The 18,661-nt window shown below is 50.9% G+C and overlaps 3 protein-coding genes across 4 annotated transcripts in view; 1 reads left to right on the top strand and 2 right to left on the bottom strand.

Annotated features, from left to right (window-relative positions):
* Positions 1-2,886, top strand: part of DALRD3 (DALR anticodon binding domain containing 3) — a 13,103-nt gene extending 10,217 nt beyond the window's left edge. Inside the window, exons 11-14 of the mRNA XM_081852928.1 lie at positions 321-434; positions 557-625; positions 1,811-2,283; positions 2,760-2,886. Of these exons, the coding sequence (XP_081709054.1) occupies positions 321-434; positions 557-625; positions 1,811-1,930 (303 nt within the window). The 3' untranslated portion in view covers positions 1,931-2,283; positions 2,760-2,886. The remainder of the gene's footprint in view (positions 1-320; positions 435-556; positions 626-1,810; positions 2,284-2,759) is intronic.
* LOC309337256 (uncharacterized protein) lies at positions 2,887-4,521 on the bottom strand. The gene is made up of 2 exons (XM_081854021.1): positions 4,417-4,521; positions 2,887-3,962 (listed from the first exon to the last, which is right to left on the bottom strand). Exons 1-2 carry the CDS (start codon positions 4,454-4,456, stop codon positions 3,472-3,474), a joined length of 531 nt encoding a protein of 176 aa, XP_081710147.1. The 5' UTR covers positions 4,457-4,521; the 3' UTR covers positions 2,887-3,471.
* WDR6 (WD repeat domain 6) lies at positions 2,887-18,661 on the bottom strand. 2 transcript variants are annotated; one of them, XM_081852392.1, is made up of 9 exons: positions 18,606-18,661; positions 17,176-17,302; positions 12,592-15,001; positions 11,529-11,624; positions 10,848-10,964; positions 10,608-10,726; positions 8,752-9,213; positions 5,992-6,758; positions 2,887-4,525 (listed from the first exon to the last, which is right to left on the bottom strand). In XM_081852392.1, exons 2-8 carry the CDS (start codon positions 17,300-17,302, stop codon positions 6,679-6,681), a joined length of 3,411 nt encoding a protein of 1,136 aa, XP_081708518.1. In that variant the 5' UTR covers positions 18,606-18,661; the 3' UTR covers positions 2,887-4,525; positions 5,992-6,678. The 2 variants fall into 2 exon arrangements, with proteins under 2 accessions (XP_081708518.1, XP_081708517.1); XM_081852391.1 differs by lacking the exon at positions 18,606-18,661 and having other exon boundaries at positions 17,176-18,593.

The raw sequence follows: 18,661 nt of genomic DNA, 5'->3' as shown, positions 1-18,661 counted from the left end.
TTGTCCAAACTTTCTGCTACAAAACAGGCCTCAAGACACCTGCCTTGCACAAATCAGCTCACGGAATCCAGATCGCCGTGTGCTTCTATACCAGTCAGGTGCTTGTGCTTTTTGTGTTCGAAATCTCATTGCTTGGTTCCCTTCTTGCCAATTGACAAACTGGGGGATGAGTATAGGTCTAATGATGATTTGGACTACAACCCCCATCAGCCCCAGCAATCACGGCCAGTGGTCAAGGATGATGGGAGTCGTAGTCCACAACATCTGGTTGGGGAAGGCTGGCCTACTGAGACTCCCACACGTTTCTTCTCTTTCTGCAGGGCGAATGGCTTTTGTTGTTCAACAGCATCCTGCCTTTCCAGGAGATTCTGAGCCAAGTGATGCCGGTGCCCATCTCCAGCGCTGGGCTCAGAGTCACAGCCAGCACGGAGGCGGTGAGCTGAGTTTTCAGATATTGTGAGGCAGGGCTGTTGGGCTGCCTTCCCCCCTCCCCTTTATCAGCTTGGCTTCCTCTTAGCCATAGGTGAATCTGGCATCACTCTGCTTTGTGTTACAGATTTGCAAGTTCCTGATCCAGCTGAGCATGGACTTCAGTTCCTACTACAACCGGGTGCATATCCTAGGGGTAAGTGGTCTGGGAGGAGAGTCGCTGGGGTATACTTTGAGTTGCAAGTCCACATTGCATCGGCTCAGGCTCTTTCCACATAATGAACATCTGGCCCAAAAGGTGCATTTGCTACAAGTCAGGTAAACTTGTAATAGGCTCGTTTTGAAACATACTGATCTTGAATCCTCAAATCTGGATTCAAGGCTCGGCTTTGTAGAGTTGCAAAGCCTAGGGAGTGGCCAGCTTCAGGTTTGTTGGTCCCTGACTTCGTATGCCAGAAAAGGTCTTGAGTTCTGTCCACCTGCAGACTGCTCCTTGGCAGCTATTTCACTCCTCCTTTAAGCCAGGAAACTGAAATTAATGGTGGTTTCCTGTTGTGTCTGAACTTGGAACTACAGTTAATGATTTCCAAATAAGCCACAATCTGTAACCCATCTTTGAGCAGCTTCATATCTTTGCTTGCTTAGAAACCATCAATCATGGTTTCCTGGTTCGGACAGAACAGGAAACTATGGTGAACTTTGGCTTCCTTGTTTGTTTAACCATTTTCATAAAGGGAAGAGTGAGGTGCAGCTTGGGCATAACTTGGCATATTTTATTTATTTCTGAGTCAGGAGGCTGTGTTGGCATCTTCAGTCATCCATGCTAAGGCTGTACTATACGTAGTGGAAAAAAGAAACCCCCCTCTATTTTATATGCTCTGCATTTTATTTTTTTTTGCAAGAATCGTGGTGAAGAGGAAGATAGTTTTAGAGAAGGCGGCTCCAAAGACTTCTCTTCCCACCATGTGAAGCTCATTTCTGAAGCTTTGCAAACTAGAAGCTTCCATTCAGGATGTACTAATATTTTCAAAACGTTAACTAAGGTGAAGATCAGCTTTCTGAGCCTAAAGCCACAAGTGTAATTTGCCTTCGAGTGAGAATGACAGGCATCAATTTAATAACTGAGAGTCAGCTGATGCCGTCACTGACACCGCTGTCATAACATAGAACGCTGTCAATAACATAATTTCCATCACATTAGCCTTCGTTCCCACAAAATTCAGGTCTATACGGTGCCCTCTGCACGATGAAGGGGGCCCTGTCCATGGGCACTAATGGAGAAATGCACCCATTAAGGGAAGGCACAACCCGCCACTCAGCCCTCAGAGCACCGGAGAGTTGCATCAGGCCCCTGTGACGATCCTGTTTTTGCTCCCAACAGGAACCACGTCCCCACTTATTCGGTCAGATGTTTGCCCGGTTGCAGCTGATGAGAGCAGTGAGAGAAGTGTTCTGCAGTGCCCTGGCCACCCTCCACTTGCCTCCTCTGAGCCAGATCTGAGCAAGCCTGCAGGGGTGACTACAGGCAACCTGCCCCGGCCCTCCCATTGGCCAGCTCTGTTGCGAGGAGCGATGGACAGCGCAGTCACATGATCAAGAATAAGGAGTGTGCATGCGGTACTGTTGCTGTTGGACAATCACCCATCACAGCTCAGCCTGGCCCAGGCTACACGCAATGTTTTGGACTTGAACCAAAGCGACCTGATCGCAGTGCTGGAGAGGAGAGAGGGCACAGACTTCACCTATATTCCGGATGGTGGGGCCCTGCTGAAATTCTTTGTGGAGCCAAAGTTGCGACATTCCAGTTAGGAACATATAGGCTAAAAACGCAAGCACACCCTGGGAGAGGAAGCCGTGGAAGAGGACTGGAAGAAATTCAAGGACTATTTACAAAAACATTGTAAACTATATGAGTGCTAAGAAGGATGAGAGATTTGAAAATAACAGGGCCCATAAAGTTAGTTGATAAGATTATGAGAATGAGTGAACTTTATGAGAAAAATAAATTTTGAATAAACATTGTGTTAAAATTAGGTATTTAAGACTTAGATAAAAATATTCAAAGTTAGGGACAAAACATTGGAAATGTGTATAATAAGAATTGAAACAAGGCGATAAGTTGCTGGCTAAAGTTTTATAAATTTGGAACGCAAGAGCGGGAGATGTGAGGAAGTCCAAAAGATGAAGAAAAGATGGGTACTATAAGATGTTAAATTTTATGTTTGTTCTTTTTTCTGTCTATTATCTGTTTATTCTGTCTTTTCTCTACTGTATTAATAAAATTCTTAATAAATAAAATAAAATAAAATAAAATAAAATAAAAACGCAAGCACACAAGTTAAACACTGTAGTGCTTGCATTGCTTTTATCCCTCCCATTTTGCTCACAGCGGACCGAAGGCACAACAAAAGCTGGCATATGAGCAATCCAAAAGAAAGCACAGAGGATGGATGCAAATGGTGGTTCACTGGTTGTTTTTATTCTGTTCTGAGCTGACTGACACCCCAGCTACGCCATGTCCCTACCCACATACAGAAAATCTTTGGCACCCGTATCAGAAAAGAAAGCTTGTAAACGAAGTTGCATAGCCTCACACAAACACAGATGTCTGCCTGCCGTTTGGGCAGAAGGCAAAGTTGTTGCTTAGAGCGTGGGGCGTTTGTTGTCCATGGCTGTTGCAAAGACTTGCTCTGTGCCTACTAGGGTGGGCAGAGGCTCGTGTCTGCAGCATCAGCTTGCAGCTTAGGACAAGGATAAGGGAGGGAAAGAGGACTCAGATGTTGCCAGCGTTGACAAAATGTCCGGCGTCTCCTGTCAGCAGCTTCATTGTGGAGCAGAGAGGCAAGCTAATTGAATGGGGGCTGTGCGTATCTTATTTCTGTGGGCCCCACTATAACCAGGAGGACGCTTACTCCAAGGCTTGAGGCTGAATTTAGCATATCTTCCCGTGAGAGGTGGTGCAAGTTGCCCATTCCACCCATTGCACCTGGCGGCCGTCCCTCTTGTTTCGCACCCAGCGCCCCAGAGGTAGGCTGGGGCTCGCTACTGCAGCTGCTTCATCAGGAGACGGATGAGCTGCTGGCGCTGCAGCCAGTACTGGGGGCCCTGATGCGGAGGCAGCTCAAAGAAGGAGAAGGTGAAATTGCGGCTGAAGTTGAGGTTGGTGATGCTGGGCACGGGCGGCAGCTTCACCCCCTGCCACTTGCTCCGGAAGTGCCTGGGCGAGCCTCTGCTCCGGCTTGCCTTCTGCTTCGCCTTGCCTTGGAGCAGCAGGGTCCTCGGCCGCTGCTCCCCTTCGGCAGCTGGCGCCTTCTCTCCCAGGTGGTCTTGGAAGAAGCTGCAGGAGCTGGGAGTTCCTGCTGCCGAGAAAGGGACACTGTGCAAGAAGGACACCACAGGCTTGAAAAGGGCATGGAAGGAGGTCTCGGACTGAGAGGGCCCAGTCCAGGGCGCCATGTCAGGAGTGCCCAAAGGGGCTGCTTTGGTGTGGGAGAAGTGGGCAGGGAGGCCTGGCAGCTTCTGGCCTGGTTTCTCTGAGGCAAGAGAAATGGGAGCAGAGCAAGTGTTAGTGAGGAACGAGGCAGGAGACTCAAGCCCTGGGCTCAAGTGTGGCACTGGGCTGGGTGCACAGGGGATTCCTGAGGCAGGGCGATGTGGGAAAGGATGTGGTTGATACAAGGCTCCCTGGGGAATGTCAGCACCAGCCTGCGCCCCTTTCCTCTGAGGAACACCGGTGCCCCCTGCTCCCTCTGTTCTGGCTTGCATTCCCCGCAAAGCCCCTTGCCCCTGCATATGATCTCTGTGCCCTCCACAGAGGCCAGGGACCCAAGGGAAGCCCCAACATTAAGCAGCCCTAGAACCTGCTGCGTTCTCCCCACAGCAGCCCAGCCTATTTCCAACTACCAGCAAGAGAGCATTAGCCCAGCGCCAGGCTCTCTGCAATCCTGCCAGTGGCAGGTGGGGCAGTGTCCGACACCAGAGCCTCACCAAAGACCTTGCCTCCTTTGGGAATCTGGGGAAGAGCCATCCTGCTTTGCCTTGGGGTTAAGGGAGTCTTGGGAGCAGTTTTATTCTGGTGCTTGTTTGCAGCTCCTACCTGGACGTGGGAGGAAAAGAGATATAGGAGGTTAAGTTTTGTAGCTCAATAAAGCAAACAGCAATCTGTGAGAGACAGGTTGTGACTCTTGGGGTATAACACCTGCACGTACTAGAAGAGGAGTTTGGGTTTGATATCCCGCTTTCTCACTACCCGAAGGAGTCTCAAAGCGGCTAACATTCTCCTTTCCCTTCCTCCCCCACAACAAACACTCTGTGAGGTGAGTGGGACTGAGAGACTTCAGAGAAGTGTGACTGGCCTAAGGTCACCCAGCAGTTGCATGTAGAGAAGCGGAGACGCGAACCCGGTTCACCAGATTACGAGTCTACCGCTCTTAACCACTACACCACACTGGCTCTCTATTCAGTTTCAGTCCCAATATGCAGCTATTGTGAATCTTGGGCAGGTGTAAACGGGACTATGTGGACCTCAAACTCTCTCTTATTGGTGGGCAACTGTTTTGATGTACAGCAGTGGAGTTTTGTACTACTGGTCAAAGGTCTTAGGAGAACACCACGAGCAGAAAGCATGCATTGCCCAGCTGCAGGAAGGAATAAGCCATAATCCTGATCATTCTATCTATTCCAACAACTCTGTAATGGGACTTCAGTAAAGCTGGAGCATCTCCTACAGTCCTGCAAGTACATCCCAGCCTCAGCTAACACACCCCTTGTTCAGCCTTGTCGATGGCTGGTCTTTTCCTCTGCTCTGAAACCAATAAACCAGCATGGAGGGATGCCGAAATGCCACCAGGCAGCTTCCTTCTCCAGCACGGGCCCTGTACCAGGGCTAGCCCCATGACTGTGTGAATTTCAAAGCCCTAAGGGTATCCCTCGTGTATCCTAATTGCCTAATGACAAGCGTAGCCAAAGTTGCTGGACTGCAACGCCCATCACCTCTGACCATTAAGTCTGGCTGCCTGGGAGTTGCAAGGCCAACAACACCTGGAAGGCACTGTCTTACTATAGAGGAGGAGTGGACATTTGGCAAGCAGTGGCCTGGAGCCAGGTATCCACGCTGCACGAACCAGCAAACACAGCTGTGCTGTGAAGGCAGGAATATTGATGGATGCTGGTCCTTTGCATCAATGCCATCCTGAATTCTGACCTGCCTGAGTTTAATTCCCCACCACTGCTGAAGAGTTACATACCATTTTTTTTGCTCTATAAGACTCACTTTTTCCCTCCTAAAAAGTAAGGGGAAATGTGTGTGCGTCTTATGGAGCGAATGCAGGCTGCGCAGCTATCCCAGAAGCCAGAACAGCAAGAGGGATTGCTGCTTTCACTGCGCAGCGATCCCTCTTGCTGTTCTGGCTTCTGAGATTCAGAATATTTTTTTTCTTGTTTTCCTCCAAAAACTAGGTGCGTCTTGTGGTCTGGTGCGTCTTATAGAGCGAAAAATACGGTATATATCCCTGGCAATGCACCAATATCTCCACTCTGCCCCACCAATAGGGCTTTCCCTACCTTCTCAAGCCAGCCTGTGCGCTTCCCTCTGGCAGGATTTTCTCTGGTCCTTGCATGGCCCTGGCACCCCCTGAAGCCGGGGGTCACACTCATCCTCATGGCACAGCCGGGGTGGGTGGTGACACTCGCTGTGGGCAGGGCTGAACCTCGCTGAGCCACCGAAGGGAGCAGGCCTGTTGCTTCCAGGGGTGCCATCTGCTGTGGCTGCTCTGAGCCAGCCTCTCTCTGCCTGCCTTGGGGGACAAAGGGCGGCTGGAATGGCATTTTTGAGTGGACCGAACTGTAGCATCCCAGGTTTGTTGGTGGCAATGACAAGGAAGCAAGGTGGTCCACACAGCGCCTGGAGAGGTCTGGAACAGCCTTCAGAGCTTGCTACTTGGCGTCCTTCTGGTACCTACACCACTGGGTGAATCCCACGATCAGTGCAGCTCTGGACGGCATCGCCCCGTTTTGCAGCAAGCTCAGCTGTTCATCCAGGAGCCAAATAGATGGAAGGCCATTGGGAATCGGCAGTGCGTGACAGCAGCACCCACGTGCTGAACTTGCAAACAAAGGGGCCTTGGTGTGACCTCCCCGTTGCTGCAATCTGGACCATGAAATATGCATGGCACTGCTGGGGGGCCAGAAACCCCAGCCACTCCAGGGCTCAACTGCTGAATTATTGAGTGCAGGACAGGAGCAACATACTCAACCAAGCAAATCCCTCTGAACAGGTGCCACAAGCTGCAGCAGCCGAAAAGTGAAAAGTTCTGACTCGGAAGAGGAATCTTGATTGGCGGAAACAGAAATCGTGTTGGGGGGGGGGGTCAGAGAAAACTCAAGAGCATTTCCTTTTGTAATTGGGGGGACGGACGGACAGAAAGCTAACCATTTCCCTGCAAGTCTGTACCTCCAGGACATTCTCACTGCATCCCAATTCCTGCACCAAACATGGATCATATGATTGAACTTCTCACCCCAATTCTACTCCATGTGTTTTGCGTTTTTATCTTGCGTTTTTATGCTGTGAACCACCCTGAGATCTACAGAGGAAGGGCAGTACGTATACAACTCTATTTTATTTTTTAAAGAAACACCATTCTCCCACCCGGGTAGACATTCTCTGAACATCCCCACTCTGCAGTCCTCTTCTATCAATGCTACAGTCTAAATGGATGTCATATACCTGACACGATAAACAACTACCTGACATTCAGAAGACATCTTAAGGGAAGTTTTTAACGTGTGATATTTTACTGTATTTTTGGTTTCTATGGAAGCCACCCAGAGTGGCTGGGGAGGCCCAGCCAGATGGGCGAGGTATAAATCATAAATTATTATTATTATATATTATTATTCAGCAGATGCACACAGGAATGTCGCTGCCCATTGAACCGACTAGCACCTGACACTCCAGTGAGTTTGTGGCAATTTTGAGCCTGTAGGCAGTGCAACAAGAAACCCTCCTCCGCAATGGGAGGATGGGTCTTTTAAGTTCTGTGAGCCCAGGGCACTGCAGGCGCCAGGTGATCAGCTCTTTCCCCAAATCCATGTGAATGGGATTCATTTGGCCATCCTGCAGGCTGGGATTAGGTCTCCTTAAGGAGTAGGATCACAGCTCAGAGGCAGAGAACGCTATTTGCACAGAGAAGGTTCGATCCCCGGTATCGCCAGTTAAAATGATCAAATAGGCGGCACGGGGGAAAGACTTGCCTGAGACCCTGGAGAAACCCTGGGGCAGTTGGACAAAGAAGTCTGTCCTGGTATAAAGTAGCTTCCTACGTTTCTCCGCAGTTATCAGAAGAGGAGGCTGAAATCCAGGACATATATTTGCAAGGAAAAGGCATTTTAAGCCATTTAACCAGCGGAGGCAGAGGGACTGGCATCGGGTGGGCTTGATTTATTACTGCATTTCTCATCATAGGCCCTCTGTCAAAATAGGTTGGCGAAGCTCCGGTATGACTGCCCACAAGCCACAAGGCAAAGAAAAGCAGGCAAGCGATATCGTATCAGGGACAGTATCTGCATGGTTATGGCGGAAGCAGTTTCTCCCTGAAGAGAGGGGCAAAGTACTTTTATTTATTTATTGTTATTCCCGTTTTATACTGTATTTTATGCTGTTTTTTGTTGCATTGATTAAGTGTTTTAAATTTCTTGTTAGCTGCCCTGAGCCTGGTTTTCTGAACCGGGAAGGGTGGGGTATAAGTAAAAATATATTATGATTATTATTTATTCTATTTCTTACGGTCCTTGCTGCTTTCGCATGACAGCCCTCTGTGCCCTGGTTGGTGTTGGTGCTGACCTTTAAAGCCCTAAACGGCCTCTGTCCTGTATACCTGAAGGAGCGTCTCCATCCCCTTAGTTCAGCCCAGACACTGAGATCCAGCGCCAAGGGCCTTCTGGCGGTTCCCTCGCTGCGAGAAGTGAGGTTACAGGGAACCAGACAGAGGGCCTTCTTGGTAGTGGCGCCCGCCCTGTGGAACGCCCTCCCTTCAGATGTGAAGGAAATAAGCAGCTATCCTATCTTTAAAAGACATCTGAAGGCAGCCCTGTTCAGGGAAGTTTTTAATATTTAATGCTGCACTGTTTTTAACACTTGATTGGGAGCCGCCCAGAGTGGCTGGGAAAACTCAGCCAGATGGGCAGGGTATAAATAATAAATTATTATTATTATTATTATTATTATTATTATTATTGGTCGCTCAAACTCCTCTGCACCCCAGCAGAATAAGGCGGCTGCACAGCCCACACTCCTTCATACACCATTTTCTGTTTCTGCACCTGGCAAATCTAGGCTGCAGCGGAGGATCTCCAGCCCCTGCCCGCAGATCACGCAGTGGCAGTCACGGGCCCCAGCCTCCCAACACTCCAGGCCAGCCACGTCGGCCACGTGGCAGAATTTGCTGCTGACGAAAGACAGGCTGTCCTCGCGACGGTGCCAGAGCGTCAGCCGCTGGTCCACCGAAACGGAGAGGAGGAAGTCCGGCTGCAGGAGCCTCACCCCCGTCACGTGAGCTGCATGGGCGCAGAGCCTCGAGGAGTTTCTGAGAAGGCGGATGCCGGTCCTGGCGATGGCTTCCTGGTCGGCGTCGCTTCCAGCATCCACCTCAACAGCGCTGAGAGAGATGGAGCCGTCATCGCTGCCACTGGCCACCAGGAAATGTCCGTCAGCTGCTTGCTGGACGTGGAGGCTGTTCACTCCACAGCTGTGAGCCTGGATGGTCAGGACTGGGGTACCCAGGTCTGGAAAACACATACAGGCAAAGGAAGTGTACAAGGCTGGGAGGAAGCACAAAGGGAGGTATACACTTGAAAAAGAAGGTATACCTAGGAGGGTCACAAACAGGGTGGGCAAGCACGGAGGACTCCCTGGTTCTGAACTGTGCCCCTGAAGGACCAGGTGAGAAGCCTGGGAGTCATTTTGGACTCATGACTGTGCATGGAGGTGCACGTCAACTCTGTGTCTTGGGCGGCTGTCTAGCTGCTCCATCTGTTACGTCAGCTGAGACCCTATCTGCCTGCAGACTGTCTCACCAGAGTGGTGCATGCTCTGGTTATCTCCCGCTTGAATTACTGTAATATGCTCTACGTGGGGCTACCTTTGAAGGTGACCCAGAAACGACAAATAATCCAGAATGAGGGTGCTGGGACCATATAACACCGGTCCTAAAAGATCTAAATTGGATCTCAGTACACATTTCCGAGCACAATTCAAAGTGTTGGTGCTGACCTTTAAAGCCCTAAACGGCCTCAGCCCACTATACCCGAAGGAGCGTCTCCATCGCCATAGTTCAGCCCGGACACTGAGGTCCAGCGCCAAGGGCCTTCTGGAGGTTCCCTCCTTGCATAAAGTGGAATGCTCTCCCGGCAGATGTCAAAGAGTTAAGCAAATATATAAATTTAGACATCTGAAGGCAGCCCTGGTTCGGGAAGGTTTTAAGATTTGAATTGTATTTATTTTTGCTTTATTCATTCTTTCACTGGGAGCTGCATCCTCATAGTGGTTGGGGCAACCCAGTCACATGGGCTGAGTATAAGAAATAGAATCATGGTATCACAGAGCTGGAAGGGACCACAAGGATCATCTAGATAGGCAGTGTGGTGTAGTGGTTAAGAGCAGTAGACTCGTAATCTGGTAAACCGGGTTCAATTCCCCGCTCCTCCACATGCAGCTGCTGGGTGACCTTGGGCTAGTCACACTTCTTTGAAGTCTCTCAGCCCTCACAGAGTGTTTGTTGTGGGGGAGGAAGGGAAAGGAGAATGTTAGCCGCTTTGAGACTCCTTCGGGTAGTGATAAAGCGGGATATCAAATCCAAACTCTTCCTCTTCTAGTCCTACCCCCTGCAATGCAGAAATCTTCGGCCCAACATGGGGCTCGAACCCACAACCCTGAGATTGAGTCTCATGCTCTGCCCCTGGCTTTATCAAACTCAGCCCTCCAGATGTTTTTGGCCTAAAACTCCCATGATCCCTAGCTAGCAGGACCAGTGGTCAGGGATGATGGGAATTGTAGTCTCAAAACATCTGGAGGACCGAGGTTGAGGAAGCCTGATCTACCCACTGAGCTGTCCCGGTTATACAATAAACAACAACAACTTTAAGGGTGCACGAACAGGGCAGTCAACACAACCACCTACCCAGAAGCTTCATTTCTGTGCCTTCCGCCTTCAAGGCCTCTGCAGCACGCTTAAGGGTAGGGGCGAGATCCCAGAATGCAATGCTCCCGTCGGTGGCAGCGCTGCTCAACAAGTGCCTTCTATAAAAGAAAGAAGAATGGGTAAAATTAGCTTCCTAGGGCCTGATGGGTCGGCAGTAGTAAACTCAGAGGAGGTGCATCTCAAGCACACTGGGGGGGGGGGTAGCCACTCCATTCTCACCTTCCTCCACCTGCTGTCTTACATGCAAACGCCTGGACCTTCAGGACGCAGTGCTGATGGTGAAAGGATTCTGCCACAAGCTGCAGCTTCTGGGCATGCTCAAGCAGCAGGAAGAGGCTATGCAGACATGAGAGCAGTGAAGTCAGTCCAAGGAAAAGAGTCTCCGACTTTAAAGAGGGGGAAAGGGCCACAACCTTTGTACCAAGCGCTACAGTTTTCTTTCTGTTCATGTTCCCTTCTCTAGTTTGGGGAAAGTGCTGCTCTGGGAAACGTAAAAAGGTAAAGGTAAAGGGACCCCTGGCCATTAGGTCCAGTTGTGACCGACTCGGGTTGCGGCACTCATCTCACTTTATTGGCCAAGGGAGCCGGCGTACAGCTTCCGGGTCACGTGGCCAGCATGACTAAGCTGCTTCTGGCGAACCAGAGCAGCGCACGGAAACGCCGTTTAACTTCCCGCCAGAGTGGTACCTATTTATCTACTTGCACTTTGACGTGCTTTCGAACTGCTAGGTTGGCAGGAGTAGGGACTGAGCAACGGGAGCTCACCCCGTCATGGGGATTCAAACCGCCGACCTTCTGATCGGCAAGTCCTAGGCTCTGTGGTTTAACCCACAGCGCCACCCGTGTCCCTACCCCAGCTATACAGACCCCTAAAAGGGAGAGCGCAACCATCTTCCTTACCGGACAGAGCCATCACTGCAAGCAGCGGCTAGGAAGAGCAAGGGACCGGGAAGCTCTGGGTACTCCACACCAGCCAGGACTTCAACAGACATATACCTGGAACACAGAAGTTATCAGTTACCTTCTCTGGGACACACTATCCAAACCCAGAGCAGTGAAAAAGTTACAAACACACACACAAAAGCTGGAAAGTGTCACGTGTTGCCTACTATGGACTCGGCGCCCAAAGTCCTCCCTATTCTCTCTGTACTAATGTATTCTTAAGCACGAGTACAGCAGAACGGGGGGGGGGGGGGGATTCTGAGACTGGAAAATTAAGCAAACAGACCTTCATATTTTTTTGCTGCTGTTATTCACATTGTTTTATCCTGCTGGTTTTGTCTTTAATCTCCTGCTGCTACAATATCATTAGACCCGGTTGTGTATTTTAGATTATTTGTTTGATTTCTCACCCGCCTGTCATCATCAGATTTTGTGCTTTTTAATACTGTGAACTGCCCTGAGATCTGTGGATGAAGGGCAGTATACAAATTTGATAAATAAAATAAAATAAACAAGATCTCAGGGTGGGTTACAGCCATTAAAAAATACGTTAAAATAAGTTTAAAACAAATTACAGCCAAAATAATAGGGTCTGGTCTGGTCTGGTCTGGTCTGGTCTGGTCTGGTCTGGTCTAGTCTAGTCTAGTCTAGTCTAGTCTAGTCTAGTCTAGTCTAGTCAGTCAGTCAGTCAGTCAGTCAGTCAGTCAGTCTGTCTGTCTGTCTGTCTGTCTGTCTGTCTGTCTGTCTATCTATCTATCTATCTATCTATCTATCTAGAGTCTTCCAGGCTGGATGTGAATATTGTGCCCACTTGTTGTGTGACAATAGGAAAAGCCTGTGTGTGTATGTGTGATTGTGAGGGGGGTGGGTGTTTGTTGGTAAAGGGGTTAGAAAGAAAGGGTGCAGATTTTACATTCGCTATATGAGCATCAATAACATCCCCTGTGTGGGTTGTCTGCTCTTTGAGAACCCATGACCCTGTCTAAGAATACAAACTCCTGGGAAAGGCCACGGCTACTACCTGGTCTCTGGATCCATTTTGACGAGCTTGTGCCTGTTCTTCCTGCGGTCCCATTGCTCATCCAGGCGGTGAGAAGCCACGTGGACCAGCTGATGGACCACACCGCCGCTAGAGCCATGGCTGGGGCTAAACAGCATCCGGTAACACTCAATCTGGGCCCGTCCTCCAGCTGAGAAGAGGACAGCAGAGATACTTCCTTCCTTGGGTTGAGTGTCCTTGGCCACAGCCAGAGCTCTCACGCTCGAGATGTGGTCTCCCAGAGCCACAAGCTGGGTCACCGTACGAGACTGCACCCTGTAGCTCAGAATATTGACCGTGCCGTCCTCGCCGCCGGTGGCAAGGGTGCTCAGCGGCTCCTGCCCGGGTGTCTGCAAAACCCCGATGTGGCAAACGCATGTCAGTTCCCGCCCGTGCAGGGACTCCTTGAGGATGCGCTGCCCGCCATGCGCGTCTCGACTTTGGCTCACCACCACATCCCCGGATTTGACGTAAGCAAAGGTTCCCGCCTGGCGGCGGTGGGCGTAGCTCCAGGAGCGGTGGCCGCCACCACAGGGGACAGACAGCAGCATCTCATTGCTGCTGGCACTAAAGAGAATAAAGCGGTCAGCGTGGAAGCCAAGGACCCACATGCTCCCATCGGGGCCGAAGCGCAGCTCCTCCAGCCACTCCAGGCCCTTGCATGGCCTGTGCTTCCTCAGCACGCGCAGCTGGCGGCCTTGTACCTGCAGCTGGCGGTAGCAGCTGTCCCGGCCAGTGCTGTAGATGAAGTCCTGGTGGCAGGTGATGGAGGTGACGCCTAGCTTTCCATGTAGGCCGAAGAGCAGAGAGACGGGGCCGTCAGCAAGCGGCTCTTCCCCTGTGAGAGGAAAGGCCGGGCCGGGCAAACCAGAGACCCCCTCTGGGTCCGAGGAGCTGACTCCTGCTCCTCTGCTCAAGGCCTGAGCTGGCTTGCACTCAAACAGCATGAGGGAGCCCCTGCGGTCGCCACAGAGCAGCAGCTCTCCCTGGGGCATGAAGGTGGCACACGTGTGCCATCGCTGCTTGCAGAGCGGCAGGCGGAAGCATCGCTTCACCACCACAGCGACTCCCTCAGGTGGGCCAAGAGAGACCTCCAGCCACAGCAGGGAACCGGCTGCTCCGGAAACAAAGAGGCTGCAAGCGCCGGGATCCTGCCCTGCGTAGGAGGCCCAACTCAGGCTGTGCACTTTCCCCTCGTACAGCTTCAGCTCCTTGCTTTCTGCGGGGCTGCAGAGAGGGAAGACTTTAACCTGTCCCAACAGGTTGCCCATGGCACACAGCGCGATGCCACTGATGAGCACGGAGACTTCTAGGAGGCTGTAGGACTGATACGCAGCATCCTCGAGGACCAACGCCCAGGCTTTGGAGGTCAAGTCATAGGCGTAGACGGCCCCAGCATCTGTCATCACAAGAAGGTGGTTTACACCCACCAGCTTCACCGCTCTGGGAGATCCTTTTCGACGAGGTGAGGGGAAGTCCAGCCGCACAAGGCTGTTCCCGCCGTCACCCTGTCCTTTAAGGAGCCACTGCCTGATGCCAGAATCGGCCCCGCCTGTGAACACCAAGCCCCGCCTCTCGTGGGCGGCGACTGCCCGGAGGCCGCGCCCCTTGTGCCCTTTGAAACGGTGAACGATCTCGCCCTGGTAGTTCCACACGAGGCAAGCGGCGTCTTCTCCAATGCTGAGGACGTAACTGCTCAGCAGGCGCACCGACCAGACCCGAGACTGGTGCCCGTAGCACACCAGCAAGCATGGGACAGGGTCAGGGGGCGACCTGAGGTCGCCAACGCCCCACAGCCGCACGCTCCTGTCATCTGAGGCCGAGGCCAAGATGCTTTTGCTCTCTGAGAAGCAGATGCTGAAGATGACGCCCTTGTGCCCGTTGATCCTGCTTCGGGGCTTCACCCTGCCTGTGTCGTCCGGCGGGTTGGCTGCGCACCAGACCACCAGCTGGTTAAAGACTGTTCCAGCCACCAGCACCAGAGTGTCCCAGCTGCTCCCAACCAGGTGGGCCGAGTAGAGGATGCACTTCTCCTGGCAGTGCACTTCTCGAAGGGTCCTCTGGCCAGCGTAGTCGTACAGGACCAAGGAGTTGTGGCCCAGGGCCAAAGCCACGCAGCCGGGTGCCTCCAACCACTGCAGGTCCCAGATCCAGTCGTGCAGCTCGCAGAAAGGAAAGAGTTCGGCTAGTTTTGCCGTGCCGCCCTGGAAGCTGAGCTCCAAAACGATGAGGCCTTTGCCTCCAAAGACAGCTAGGGCGGATGGTCCTGGGGCCGCATCCTGCTGCTCCTTGATACCGTGGACATTATGGTTTCGAAGGACCTTCTTATGGCATCTTGCTGGCTGGCTGGCATCAGGCTCCAGGGAGTAGATTGCAAGGTAGGGTCCTTCACCTGGAGGAAAAGAGGCTAGAATCACCTCAAATAACAATAATAATAATAATAATAATAATAATAATAATAATAATAATAATTTATTTATATCCCGCCCTCCCCAGCCAAAGCCGGGTTCAGGGTAGCTAACAACAATAAAATAAGACAACATTTTAAAATCATTTCATTAAAAAATTACTTCAAATAAAATTGATGGCAACCATTGGGCAGAGTTCTTTGAGATTATATATATATTAGTACTCTTTCCAGTAGCACCCATCCTCACAAACATGATCCACACACAACCTCCATACCAGCCCAGGTACACCTTGAGCAGTGCCTGGCATAGCTGTCTATGTTTCCCTTTTTTTAAAGGGAAATTCCCTTATTCTGAATAGGATTCCTCGCAAGAAGAACAAACAAGATGAATTTTAATAGGGAGAAATGTAAAGTATTGCACTTGGGCAAAAAAAATGAGAGGCACAAATACAAGATGGGTGACACCTGGCTTGAGAGCAGTACATGTGAAAAGGATCTAGGAGTCTTGGTTGACCACAAACTTGACATGAGCCAACAGTTTGACGCGGCAGCTAAAAAAGCCAATGCAATTCTGGGCTGCATCAATAGGAGTATAGCATCTAGATCAGGGGAAGTAATAGTGCCACTGTATTCTGCTCTGGTCAGACCTCACCTGGAGTACTGTGTCCAGTTCTGGGCACCACAGTTCAAGAAGGGCACTGACAAACTGGAACGTGTCCAGAGGAGGGCAACCAAAATGGTCAAAGGCCTGGAAACGATGCCTTATGAGGAACGGCTAAGGGAGCTGGGCATGTTTAGCCTGGAGAAGAGGAGGTTAAGGGGTGATAGGATAGCCATGTTCAAATATATAAAAGGATGTCACATAGAGGAGGGAGAAAGGTTGTTTTCTGCTGCTCCAGAGAAGCGGACACGGAGCAATGGTTCCAAACTACAAGAAAAAAGATTCCACCTAAACATTAAGAGGAACTTCCTGACAGTGAGAGCTGTTCGACAGTGGAATTTGCTGCCAAGGAGTGTGGTGGAGTCTCCTTCTTTGGAGGTCTTTAAGCAGAGGCTTGACAACCATATGTCAGGAGTGCTCTGATGGTGTTTCCTGCTTGGCAGGGGGTTGGACTCGATGGCCCTTGTGGTCTCTTCCAACTCTATGATTCTATGATTCTATGATTCTAAGAAAAGGGAAACGTTGACAGCTATGGCGCCTGATCCCAATTTGAAAGACACACCAAGGCCGAATCTGGTATTGCTTCTGATGCAGCTTTCGCACGGCCTCTTGTCAAACTGTCCCTGTGGAATCACGTTACCCACAACTTTTGCCTTGCTTAAAATGGGAACAGGTTTCTGATAGGTCCCCCACTTCCCATCATCTCTAGGAGCATCATTTCCCCAGCAACAGGACTTATGAAATCCAAGAAACCAGCTTGCAGGAGCTCTGGGCTCCTCCCCTGACTGTCCCTGTGGAATCACGTTACCCACAACTTTTGCCTTGCTTAAAATGGGAACAGGTTTCTGATAGGTCCCCCACTTCCCATCATCTCTAGGAGCATCATTTCCCCAGCAACAGGACTTATGAAATCCAAGAAACCAGCTTGCAGGAGCTCTGGGCTCCTCCCCTGACTTGGTGCCTGCCTGTCCCACTGTAATGCACTATCTTGCCTTGATTCCTGCTTTGCTTGGCTATTCAGCTGGGTAGAATCTGGCTTTGAAACAAGCACTCCATTACAGTGGTACCTCGGGTTGCATACGCTTCAGGTTACATACGCTTCAGGTTGCAGACTCCGCTAACCCAGAAATAGTACCTCGGCTTAAGAACTTTGCTTCAGGACGAGAACAGAAATCGTGCTCCGGTGGCACGGCGGCAGCGGGAGGCCCCATTAGCTAAAGTGGTGCTTCAGGTTAAGAACAGTTTCAGGTTAAGAACGGACTTCCGGAACGAATTAAGTACTTAACCCGAGGTACCACTGTATCATGCTTCGTTTCACCAAGTGTTCAGTGCCATGGCTTGGTATCTGACACATTTGACATAATGTTACCTGTTGCTCTGCTCACCAGATGTTGCAACTCACACCACCCCTGACCACAGCTGTTGGGACTCCAGCAACATGGGAGGCTACTTTGTGGGCTGCCATTGCCCCGGGATATTCTGGCCTACTGCATACCTGCAACAAGGTGATCATCCACAATCTCCAGAGCTGTGATAGGAGCCAGCAGCAGTTCAGTTACCATTGCTGAACAAGGATCAGAAGTGAGGGCTCCTGTTGATTCGCTTCTTCTTACATAAGACATCTGAGGAAGAAGGGGGTGGGAAGAGTAATAAAAATGCTGCAGATATTCCATAGCTTGATGTGATGGATATAGAAGTAAGCTGCCTTTTGGCTTGGAAGGTAGAAATCGTTTGGAGCTGGATTAGAGCTACTCCAGATAAAAGTCAGCATGGTCTAGCTAGCAGGTAACTCACATCACTGAGCACTAGGGATGGGAAACCTCATTCCCTGGCCTAATTTCATGCAGATAGGAAGGAAGGAAAAATGGAAGGAAAAGGGGAAGCCAAGAAGAAGGAAGTGAGCTGGGAGACAGAGAAGGGAGTGCTTTGTCCTCTTTTTGTTCCAATCCTACCCAAAACCACCAGCCACGTGCCCCCCCCCAACTACCCCTGAGGGAATGCAGCCCTCGACAGTAAAAAAAAGGTCTCCACCCCTGGCATGCAGGGATGAGATGCCACTTGCTAGAGGGAGAGCAAATGTAAATGCTGTTCTCGGTTTAGACCGGAGAGGACTCTGTTCAAATCCCACCTCAGCCAAAGTCTCTGAGGAAAGATGCTTTGTTGGTTCTAACCATAATCTGTACAATGAGAACAAGCCGGCTTTGCTCAGTTCTTATGACAATGAAATGATTTAACCTCCCAAGCACTTGGTAAACGACGGGACTTTTTATTTGATAATAAAAGTGGTCTGAACAGGAGTGTACTTGCCCGTTCTGAGAAGCCCCTGGATGCCACTGCACAAGGCTATTTTTGTGTGTGGTGAACTTTTGGTCAGCTTCTTATATTGGCAGATAGGAAACAAAACCAGGGAGGGCCATTGAATATATAAACGGGAGAACGACTGGATAAAAGAGCCCGCTCCCCGTGGAGGAACAGCAGGCACAGAACGAATGGGATGCTTAAGCTGGAGAAACTAAGGGTTTGTTGGGACACATTACTGGAAAGGGCAACACACTTCTGGTGGCACAAGTTTCCACAGACCAGGGCTTGCAGGAGGGAAAGTGGGCAGGCATGCGGCAGTGCGGAGGGAGGCTACCTATAGTCGGCAGCTGCATGAGGTTCAAGTCAGGGATGGGGGGAGTCTTGACCCAGCAACACCTGGGCGGCCACAAGGACCCCGTCCTGGTTTAAGCCACAGAATGCTTCTAGCCTAATGCTGAGCGAAGCGGGGGCGCTGCAGCCAGAGCTTCGTGCACAGCCTGGGGAAGAGACAGGGAAGGCGCGCGCACACGCTCGCCGAGGGAGAGGCAAGACCCGCGTGGCAGCGCCGGGAGGGAGAGAAGCAAAGCAGGGGCCACCATATCGCGAGAAACCAGGTCGCCCTACCTCGCTCTCTCTCGCGCGCGGGCGCAGACCCCATGAACCAATTGGGAGGCTTCTTC

Source organism: Podarcis erhardii (genome assembly GCF_964252035.2).
Source record: "Podarcis erhardii genome assembly, chromosome: 2".
In the NCBI taxonomy this organism is placed as follows: domain Eukaryota; kingdom Metazoa; phylum Chordata; class Lepidosauria; order Squamata; family Lacertidae; genus Podarcis; species Podarcis erhardii.
Note: the sequence above shows the minus strand (reverse complement) of the source record. Positions and strands in the feature narration are given on the sequence as shown.

Coding starts and splice junctions, on each gene's coding strand:
- LOC309337256 (XM_081854021.1), bottom strand. CDS start 4,456: ATGGCTCTTCCCCAGATTCCCAAAGGAGGCAAGGTCTTTG. Junction 3,963..4,416: donor CAAAGGAGGCAAGGTCTTTG/GTGAGGCTCTGG, acceptor CTCTTGCCTCAG/AGAAACCAGGCCAGAAGCTG.
- WDR6 (XM_081852391.1), bottom strand. CDS start 17,353: ATGGAATATCTGCAGCATTTTTATTACTCTTCCCACCCCCTTCTTCCT. Junction 15,002..17,175: donor GGATGATCACCTTGTTGCAG/GTATGCAGTAGG, acceptor CTTTTCCTCCAG/GTGAAGGACCCTACCTTGCA. Junction 11,625..12,591: donor AAAATGGATCCAGAGACCAG/GTAGTAGCCGTG, acceptor TCTGTGTTCCAG/GTATATGTCTGTTGAAGTCC.